We start from the raw sequence: 10,000 nt of genomic DNA, 5'->3' as shown, positions 1-10,000 counted from the left end.
TGTGTGTGTGTGTGTGTGTGTGTGAGTGTCTGTGTGTATGAGTGTCTGTATGTGTATGTGTGTGTGTGTGTGAGTGTGTGTGTATGTATGTATGAGTGTGTGTGTGTGTGTGTATGAGTGTGTGTATGTGTATGAGTGTGTGCGCATGTGAGTGTGTGTGTGATTGTGTGTGTTTGTATGTGTATGTGTGTATGTGAGTGTGTGTGTATGAGTGTCTGTATGTGTATGAGTGTGTGTGTGTGTGTGTATGAGTGTGTGTGTATGTATGTATGAGTGTGTGTATGTGTATGATTGTGTGTATGAGTATGAGTGTCTATGTGTATGAGTGTGTGTGAGTATGTGTGTATGTGTATGAGTGTGTGTATATGTATGTATGAGTGTGTGTATGTGAGTGTGTGTGTATGTCTGTGTGTGTGTGTGTATGTGTATGAGTGTGTGTATGTGAGTGTGTGTGTATGTGAGTGTGTGTGAGTGTGTATGTATGTATGTATGTATGTATGAGTGTGTGTATGTGAGTGTGTGTATGAGTGTGTGTGTATGTATGTATGAGTGTGTGCATGTGAGTTTGTGAGTGTGTATGTATGTATGTATGAGTGTGTGTATGTATGTCTATGAGTGTGTGTATGTGTATGAGTGTGTGTGTATGTATGTATGAGTGTGTGTATGAGTGTGTGTGTGTGTGTGTATGAGTGTGTGCATGCGAGTGTGTATGTATGAGTGAGTGTGTGTGTGTGTGTGTGTGTGTGTATGTATGAGTGTGTGTGTGTGTATGTGTGTGTGTGCATGTGTATGAGTGTGTGTGTGTGTATGAGTGTCTGTATGTGTATGAGTGTGTGTGTGTGTGAGTATGTGTGTATGAGTGTGAGTGTGTGTATGTGAGTGTGTGTCTATGTGTATGAGTGTGTGTATCTCACCCTGTAGTGTGTGTACCATGTCCAGCAGCACTGGAGTCAGAGTCTGACTGTAGTTGTGGAAAAGGTCCAAGAATAAAACTTCTGTACATGGCTGCTCTCACACACACACACACACACAAAGGAAGACAAATCAGGTGAGTGTTTCCCTTTTGTGTTTGGATGTGTTTTTGTGTGTATGTGTTGCATAGTTTCATCTTCACCATAATTTACCACCATTTACACCAGTGATACCAGCAATACATCATCTACCAGTCTATTCACACCCTCCCTCCCTCCATTGGTCATGTTGTTGTCATCAGTTGTGTGTTGTGTTGTTGGTTGTATGTTGTCAGTTGTGTGTTGTGGTCGGTTGTGTGATGTCAGTTGTGTGTTGCATGTTGTTGTGGTTGGTTGTGTGTTGTTGGTTATGTGTTGTTGTCAGTTCTATGTTGTTGTTGTTTGATGTCAGTTGTGTGTTGTCAGTTGTGTGCTGTGGGTTGTTGTTGTGGGTTGTGTGATGTCAGTTGTGTGATGTTGTGGGTTGTGTGATGTCAGCTGTGTGTTGTCGACTGTGTTGTCGACTGTGTGTTGTCACTTGTGTGTTGCGTGATGTCAGTTGCGTGATGTGGTTGTCAGATGTGTGTTGTGGGTTGTGTGATGTCAGTTGTGTTGTTAATTGTGTGTTGTGGTCGGTTTTGTGATGTCAGTTGTGTGTTGTTGTGTGTGGCATGTTGTGGTTGGTTGTGTGTTGTTGGTTATGTGTTGTCAGTTCTATGTTGTTGTTTGATGTCAGTTGTGTGTTGTCAGTTGTGTGCTGTGGGTTGTTGTGGGTTGTGTGATGTCGGTTGTGTGATGCGTGATGTCAGTTGTGTGTTGTGGTTGTCAGATGTGTGTTGTGGGTTGTGTGATGTCAGTTGTGTTGTTAATTGTGTGTTGTTGCCAGTTGTGTGTTGTTGAGGGTTGTGTGATGTCAGTTGTGTGTTGTCAGTTGTGTTGTTGTTGAGGGTTGTGTGATGTCAGTTGTGTGTTGTCAGTTGTGTGTTGTTGAGGGTTGTGTGATGTCAGTTGTGTTGTTAATTGTGTGTTGTTGCCAGTTGTGTGTTGTCAGTTGTGTGTTGTTGAGGGTTGTGTGATGTCAGTTGTGTGTTGTCAGTTGTGTGTTGTTGAGGGTTGTGTGTTGTCAGTTGTGTTGTTGAGGGTTGTGTGTTGTCAGTTGTGTGTTGTTGAGGGTTGTGTGATGTCAGTTGTGTGTTGTCAGTTGTGTTGTTGAGGGTTGTGTTGTTGTCAGTTGTGTGTTGTTGAGGGTTGTGTGTTGTCAGTTGTTGTTGTCAGTTGTGTTGTTGTTGAGGGTTGTGTGTTGTCAGTTGTGTTGTTGAGGGTTGTGTTGTTGTCAGTTGTGTGTTGTTGAGGGTTGTGTGTTGTCAGTTGTGTTGTTGTCAGTTGTGTTGTTGTTGAGGGTTGTGTGTTGTCAGTTGTGTTGTTGAGGGTTGTGTTGTTGTCAGTTGTGTGTTGTTGAGGGTTGTGTGTTGTCAGTTGTGTGTTGTTGAGGGTTGTGTGTTGTCAGTTGTGTTGTTGTTGAGGGTTGTGTGTTGTCAGTTGTGTTGTTGTTGAGGGTTGTGTTGTTGTCAGTTGTGTTGTTGTTGAGGGTTGTGTGTTGTCAGTTGTGTTGTTGAGGGTTGTGTTGTTGTCAGTTGTGTTGTTGAGGGTTGTGTTGTTGTCAGTTGTGTGTTGTTGAGGGTTGTGTGTTGTCAGTTGTGTTGTTGAGGGTTGTGTGTCGTCAGTTGTGTGTTGTTGAGGGTTGTGTTGTTGTCAGTTGTGTGTTGTTGAGGGTTGTGTTGTTGTGGGTTGTGTTGTTGAGGGTTGTGTTGTTGTCAGTTGTGTTGTTGAGGGTTGTGTTGTTGTCAGTTGTGTGTTGTTGAGGGTTGTGTGTTGTCAGTTGTGTTGTTGAGGGTTGTGTGTCAGTTGTGTGTTGTTGAGGGTTGTGTTGTTGTCAGTTGTGTGTTGTTGAGGGTTGTGTTGTTGTGGGTTGTGTTGTTGTCAGTTGTGTGTTGTTGAGGGTTGTGTTGTCAGTTGTGTGTTGTTGAGGGTTGTGTTGTTGTCAGTTGTGTGTTGTTGAGGGTTGTGTGTTGTCAGTTGTGTTGTTGAGGGTTGTGCGTTGTCAGTTGTGTTGTTGAGGGTTGTGCGTTGTCAGTTGTGTTGTTGAGGGTTGTGTGTTGTCAGTTGTGTTGTTGAGGGTTGTGTGTTGTCAGTTGTGTGTTGTTGTCGGTTGTGTGTTGTTGAGGGTTGTGTGTTGTCAGTTGTGTTGTTGAGGGTTGTGTTGTTGAGGGTTGTGTTGTTGAGGATTGTGTTGTTGAGGGTTGTGTTGTTGAGGGTTGTGTTGTTGTCAGTTGTGTGTTGTTGAGGGTTGTGTGTTGTCAGTTGTGTGTTGTTGAGGGTTGTGTGTTGTCAGTTGTGTTGTTGTTGAGGGTTGTGTGTTATCAGTTGTGTTGTTGAGGGTTGTGTTGTTGTCAGTTGTGTTGTTGAGGGTTGTGTTGTTGTCAGTTGTGTTGTTGAGGGTTGTGTTGTTGAGGGTTGTGTGTTGTCAGTTGTGTGTTGTTGTCAGTTGTGTTGTTGTTGAGGGTTGTGTGTTGTCAGTTGTGTTGTTGAGGGTTGTGTTGTCAGTTGTGTTGTTGAGGGTTGTGTTGTCAGTTGTGTTGTTGAGGGTTGTGTTGTTGTCAGTTGTGTGTTGTTGAGGGTTGTGTGTTGTCAGTTGTGTGTTGTTGAGGGTTGTGTGTTGTTGAGGGTTGTGTTGTTGTCAGTTGTGTGTTGTTGAGGGTTGTGTTGTCAGTTGTGTGTTGTTGAGGGTTGTGTGTTGTCAGTTGTGTTGTTGAGGGTTGTGTTGTCAGTTGTGTTGTTGAGGGTTGTGTTGTTGTCAGTTGTGTGTTGTTGAGGGTTGTGTGTTGTCAGTTGTGTGTTGTTGAGGGTTGTGTGTTGTTGAGGGTTGTGTTGTTGTCAGTTGTGTGTTGTTGAGGGTTGTGTTGTTGTCAGTTGTGTGTTGTTGAGGGTTGTGTTGTCAGTTGTGTGTTGTTGAGGGTTGTGTTGTCAGTTGTGTTGTTGAGGGTTGTGTGTTGTCAGTTGTGTGTTGTTGTCAGTTGTGTTGTTGTCAGTTGTGTCTCTGTTGTTGATAAATAATAAACTTCAGCTCGTTATCTCACTCCTTCAGCACTACAACTGAATCCACACGGAGCTTCTGATCGGCCGTGACGAAGTGACTGACCGTGACGAGCGATGTGAGACCGCCAGGATCACCGGACTGAACATTAACGTCCAAACACACACACAATGACCACAACTGAGTGCAGCAGAGACACATGACAATCATCACAAATACCACAGATCTGATTACTGCAGGGACGTGGAAATATCTCCTGAATATTTATATAGTAGTGTGTGTGTGTGTCTGTGTGTGTGTGTCTGTGTGTGTGTGTGTCTGTGTGTGTGTGTGTGTCTGTGTGTGTGTGTGTCTGTGTGTGTGTGTGTGTCTGTGTGTGTGTGTGTCTGTCTGTGTGTGTGTCTGTCTGTGTGTGTGTCTGTCTGTGTGTGTGTGTGTCTGTGTGTGTGTGTCTGTCTGTGTGTGTGTGTGTGTGTGTGTGTCTGTCTGTGTGTGTGTGTGTGTGTGTGTGTCTGTCTGTGTGTGTGTGTGTGTGTGTGTCTGTCTGTGTGTGTGTGTGTGTGTGTGTGTGTGTCTGTGTGTGTCTGTGTGTGTGTCTGTGTGTGTGTGTGTGTCTGTGTGTGTGTGTGTGTGTCTGTGTGTGTGTCTGTGTGTGTGTGTCTGTCTGTGTGTGTGTGTGTGTCTGTGTGTGTGTGTGTGTCTGTGTGTGTGTGTGTGTCTGTGTGTGTGTGTGTGTGTGTGTGTACTCACTCGCAAACTGTATTTCCACGAATCACCTCCAGTCTCCTCAACAGCTGATGAAAGGAAAAAAAAAAGAAGAGTGTGTGTGTAAAGTTCAGCCTTGTCTGGGTTCAGATCACAGAGCTCCAGCTCAGGTCTGTGTAATAAGCAGGAAAAGGAAGGAAATAAAGCGTGGTGTGAAATTCTACACGCAGGAAATTGAATTCATCTCCACCGTCTGTCTGGATTTACAGAGCTCACAGCTCAGGGTGCTACGTCTCCTCAAAACAGGAAGTTAACCAGACTCACGCTGCCAGCTCAGATCAGAGACACTCGATAGGCGAGATCAGATCAGAGACACTCGATAGGCGAGATCAGATCAGAGACACTCGATAGGCGAGATCAGATCAGAGACACTCGATAGGCGAGATCAGATCAGAGACACTCGATAGGCGAGATCAGATCAGAGACACTCGTTAGGCGAGATCAGATCAGAGACACTCGTTAGGCGAGATCAGATCAGAGACACTCGTTAGGCGAGATCAGATCAGAGGCACTCGATAGGCGAGATCAGATCAGAGGCACTCGATAGGCGAGATCAGATCAGAGGCACTCGATAGGCGAGATCAGATCAGAGACACTCGATAGGCGAGATCAGATCAGAGACACTCGTTAGGCGAGATCAGATCAGAGACACTCGTTAGGCGAGATCAGATCAGAGACACTCGTTAGGCGAGATCAGATCAGAGACACTCGTTAGGCGAGATCAGATCAGAGACACTCGTTAGGTGAGATCAGATCAGAGACACTTGTGGCCAGACGATTAGATTTGATCTGGAGCTGAGAAGCAGTGAGTGAGGGTGTGAAAGGGGCGGAGTTAAGGCAGCTCTGTGGGCGTGTTAGCACTGTTGATGCTGTGGTGTAGATCAGCTGGACATACCGAAGCTTTCAGGATCCTCCTCCCACATGGTCAGCTCTTCCTGTGTTAACAGGAAATACTTTGACACAAGTCGTTTACAGATCTCTGTGAGAGTTGAGTGTGTGAAGAAAGACGATTTAATCCTGTGTGCCTCCAAGTTCTCCGCTTTACTGTCTGTAAAACACACACACGCGCACGCACACACACGCGCACGCACACACACGCGCACGCACACACACGCGCACGCACACGCGCACGCACACACGCGCACGCACACACGCGCACGCACACACACACACACACACACACACAGTTGGATTTAAATGAAGCTGTGAATGTTACAGAAATCTTGGGTCAGCGGTGTGGCTTTGGCTGAAGGTGCTGCCTGTACCCTCCAGGTTCTTGGCTGGTCTGTAGGCATCGTTCTTGATGATCATCTTGATGAGGTTCATGCACTGGACGATGAAGCGCTCAAAGACCAGACCGTCGCCCTGCTCAGTGAAGACGAAGGAGACGGAGAACTCCAGGGTGCGCTGGATCAGGGGGATGAACGAGTGGGGGTGAGTGTCCAGGAAGTCCAGAAACTAAAAAAGAAAAATCATCATCATCAGGACAGAAAACATGTCTCCAACACACCCCCAGCCTCACACGCACACCCTCACACACACACACACACACACACACACCCCCTCACACACACACCCACACACACCCCCTCACACACACACCCACATCCACACCCTCACACACACCCATCTCACCCTCACACACACCCATCTCACCCTCACACACACCCACACACACACTCAAACCCTCACCCTCACACAAACACCCTCACCCACAAACCCTCACACACCCACAGACACACTCCACAGTAACCAGCACGCTGACCCATAATGCCCTGCTGACTGCAGATGTTGGGACCCCTTCATTCGGTCATTAATAACAAACAGGAAATCAGCTCTGGATTAAACTTTCACCCAAACTGACCCCACAGTGACCGCTGTACACTCTACCCAGAGAAATTATTTCATGATTATGAACTGAGAGCAACAGTGGATGTAGGAGAGAGGTTTTGCAGCATACCACTTTGGTGTAGAGGATGATGATCTTCTCCAGCTTCTCTCTGCAGGCGTGAGCTTCATCTACATGACCACCTGAACACACACACACACACACACACACACACACACACACACACACATCACACACACATCAGAAATCATTTACAAACTCCTGACTTCAGCATTCACTTTAACTGTTCAACTTCTAATAGCTGCAGAATTCTTAATAATCAGCTCTTGATGGTTTTCGCGCTCTCTCTCTCTCCCTCTCTGTGTGTGTCTCTCTCTGTATGTGTCTCTCTCTGATTTAGAGAAGTAATGATTTATAATCCCACTGTCAGTGTTTATAAAGATTTATAATAAAAAAAACATTTTACTCACAACACTCTAAAAACTGCCGTAATCTCTCGAACACCGCACCAAGGAAACCCTAACACACACAGAGAGACAGAGAGAGAACACACATCAGTATGTAATTGTGTGTGTGTGTGTGTGTGCGCGTGTATGTGTGTGTGTGTAAAAGCAGGTATACACTCACCATCACCTCCATGTTCTGATGAGGTTCCACAAACCCATTAACAGTCAGCTTCCTCAGCACTGAGTGGAAACACACACACAGATCAGCGTTCACTATAAACAGACCACCACAGGAACAGCACTGTGAAGTGTGTGTGTGTGTGTTGAGAGTACCCTTCAGAGACAGCAGTGTGTGTTCGAGTGCACTGAGAGCTACGTGTGGTTCTCCACTCTGTATCTTCAGCAGGAACGTGTCTGTGTGATGACTCCACAAAGAGCAGGCAAAGCTGTAGATGCTTGAGGCCAACTGAAACACACACACACACAGCATGAGTAAAGTGAGGTGGAGTGTGTGATCAGAGACATCGTTAGAATTACAATTTATTTTAAAAAAGAATTTTTTTCTGTTCTGAAAGCAGACTTGACTCCAGAACCTTCAGAGGAACCCACAGCCACCTACACCGCTCTGGAACCCTCATAAAGACTCTAAAACCATGTGCATGGCTCTACAGTCCTCAGGGCATCACATCTTCAGACTGTCATGTGTAAAATAAGGAGTGTGTGTGTGTGTGTGTGTGTGTGTGTGTGTGTGTGTTCACTCACATGTTGGAACAGTGCTCGGTCAGCACTGAGGCGTTTGGAGGCAAGTGTTTTGATGACGTGTGTGAGTGTGAGCAGCGCTCGGTGCTGATGGAGCTCGTCTGGGTGTTTAATGGCCTCCAGCAACACGGGCACCAGCTCAGGCCACTGACGGGGACAATCCAGCCGCGCCACCTTCGCTATCAACACTGCAATCTGAGTTGCTATCTACACACACACAAAAAAAAAACAGATGATACAGTCTTACAAGATGAGAATCACCTCACCTTCCTCAAGAACATCAATATCTGACCTATTGATCTCACACACAGACGCACACACACACACACACACACACAGTGATGTGCTTAATCAGCCATGTAGTGTGTGACTGGTGTAAATCGATAAGAGTGTGTGTGTGTGTGTGTGTGTGTGTGTGTGACCTGATGGACAGGCTCATTGAAGTTGGTGATGAGTCCTGCACGCAGAGATGATTTCTCCTCCTCTGAGATAGCACTGAAAACAGAGAGAGAGAGAGAGAGAGAGAGAGACAAAAGGGGGGGGGGGGGTGCAGAAGACAAAATATAGTGTAATGCATGACAGGTGAGAGAGAGCACTGGACAGAGTAAGACAGGTAAATAAGACAGGTCATTGTGTAGAGTGAGACAGATGAGAGAGCATGACAGCTGTCTTACTTTGGGGCGCCCCTCCTCCAGTAGCGGTCAATGCCGTTTTTGAAGTAGAGGACAGCGAGCCAGCGCACGTTCAGATCCAACACATGGTTATTAAAGATAGTCTGTAGGGGCGGAGTCACACAGAGAGTGGGTGGAGTTACAAACCACAAGGGTGGATTTACACACAGAGCAAGGAGATACACATACAAGAAGACATGCTACTATGGCAAACAAAGTTACCATGGAAACGGTCTACAACAGACAGGAAGTTGTGATAAAGGGATTTTTATAGATTTATTAACTCCAGAAGTGTTTTCTAACAGAGCTGCTGTTTCCTGTGGTTCCCCTGATGGACCACTGAGTGACCGCTGTGTGAAGGTTAACACTTTACAATGAAGAGAAAGCTTTATTAGAAGTTTCTAAATCACATGTCTGTGTGTGTGTGTGTACGTGTGTGTGTGTGTGTGTGTGTATATGTGTGTGTGTTCAGTGGATAATGGGATATTTATAAAGTCCCCTTAGCAGTTTTTGCACATCGACCAGGTCTGTAATTTTAAACACTTGTTCTGCACGTTACTTATCTTGTTTTTCATCTCATTCTCCATATTTATTCCTAATCTCTGTATTTAGTATTTTTCTGCTATATTTTCTTATATCGTTATCTTTTGCTATATTTTGTTATTTGATAGATTTTTTGTTATATTTTTGTACCCTAATTTGGGTATTTTAGTATTTTGTTAAATTCCTTCCTATTTTATCTATTACCTGTGTTTGTGGATACTGCTGGAATCTGTGAATTTCCCTTTGGGATGCATAAAGTATCTATCTATCTATCTATCTATCTATCTATAATTATTTGTGCACACTTAAATTACACTAATAACTCTGTCTCAGTGAAGGGGCGTGGCCTCATGTATGTGTGTACCTGTAGTATAGAGCCCCAGGTGGTTCTCCCTCTGTGTGTGTGTGTGTGTGTACCTGTAGTATGGAGTAGAACCCCGGTTGGTTCTCCCAGTGTCTCAGCTGTTCCTCTGCAGGTTTGAGAAGAGCCGAGTCCTGACTACTTGCCTGAGACAGAACCTGCAACACCACAGACACCTGCAGATCCATCTACACACACACACACACACACACACACACAGTTTAAGTGATCTTTTCTAAGTGGGGTGTTTTTGGTGTAATTCTGCCCTCTAGTGATGAAGTGTATGGAGGCTCTGTTCCATTTCAGAGTTAAACACTTCCCCTTGATGAAGTCCACTAGAACATGTTAAGGGCTGTAACATGGCTCACTTCCACTGTACACTCTGTCTGACTTCAGCTTCAGGAGCACTGAATACCCAGAATTCTCTCTCTCTCCCCTCTCCCTCTCTGTCTGTCTCTCCACCCCCCCCCACCCCCCACCTGTGATAATGTAATAAGTGGACATTATAGGTGATGATGTAATGAGTGGACATTATAGGTGATGATGTAATGAGTGGACATTA

The 10,000-nt window shown here is 45.4% G+C and overlaps 1 protein-coding gene across 3 annotated transcripts in view; it reads right to left on the bottom strand.

The window, feature by feature from the left end:
* ipo11 (importin 11) overlaps positions 1–10,000 on the bottom strand; it is a 90,706-nt gene that overhangs the window by 78,679 nt on the left and 2,027 nt on the right. For all 3 annotated transcript variants that reach the window (XM_058388657.1, XM_058388658.1, XM_058388656.1), the window contains exons 2-13: positions 9,495–9,626; positions 8,538–8,638; positions 8,286–8,358; positions 7,867–8,070; positions 7,438–7,570; positions 7,286–7,344; positions 7,129–7,177; positions 6,770–6,840; positions 6,075–6,267; positions 5,705–5,857; positions 4,795–4,838; positions 915–1,005 (exon numbers count right to left, since the gene is read on the bottom strand). In XM_058388657.1, the coding sequence (XP_058244640.1) occupies positions 915–1,005; positions 4,795–4,838; positions 5,705–5,857; positions 6,075–6,267; positions 6,770–6,840; positions 7,129–7,177; positions 7,286–7,344; positions 7,438–7,570; positions 7,867–8,070; positions 8,286–8,358; positions 8,538–8,638; positions 9,495–9,626 (1,303 nt within the window). The remainder of the gene's footprint in view (positions 1–914; positions 1,006–4,794; positions 4,839–5,704; positions 5,858–6,074; positions 6,268–6,769; positions 6,841–7,128; positions 7,178–7,285; positions 7,345–7,437; positions 7,571–7,866; positions 8,071–8,285; positions 8,359–8,537; positions 8,639–9,494; positions 9,627–10,000) is intronic.

This window comes from Hemibagrus wyckioides, linkage group LG05 (genome assembly GCF_019097595.1).
Source record: "Hemibagrus wyckioides isolate EC202008001 linkage group LG05, SWU_Hwy_1.0, whole genome shotgun sequence".
NCBI classification, from domain to species: domain Eukaryota; kingdom Metazoa; phylum Chordata; class Actinopteri; order Siluriformes; family Bagridae; genus Hemibagrus; species Hemibagrus wyckioides.
Note: the sequence above shows the minus strand (reverse complement) of the source record. Positions and strands in the feature narration are given on the sequence as shown.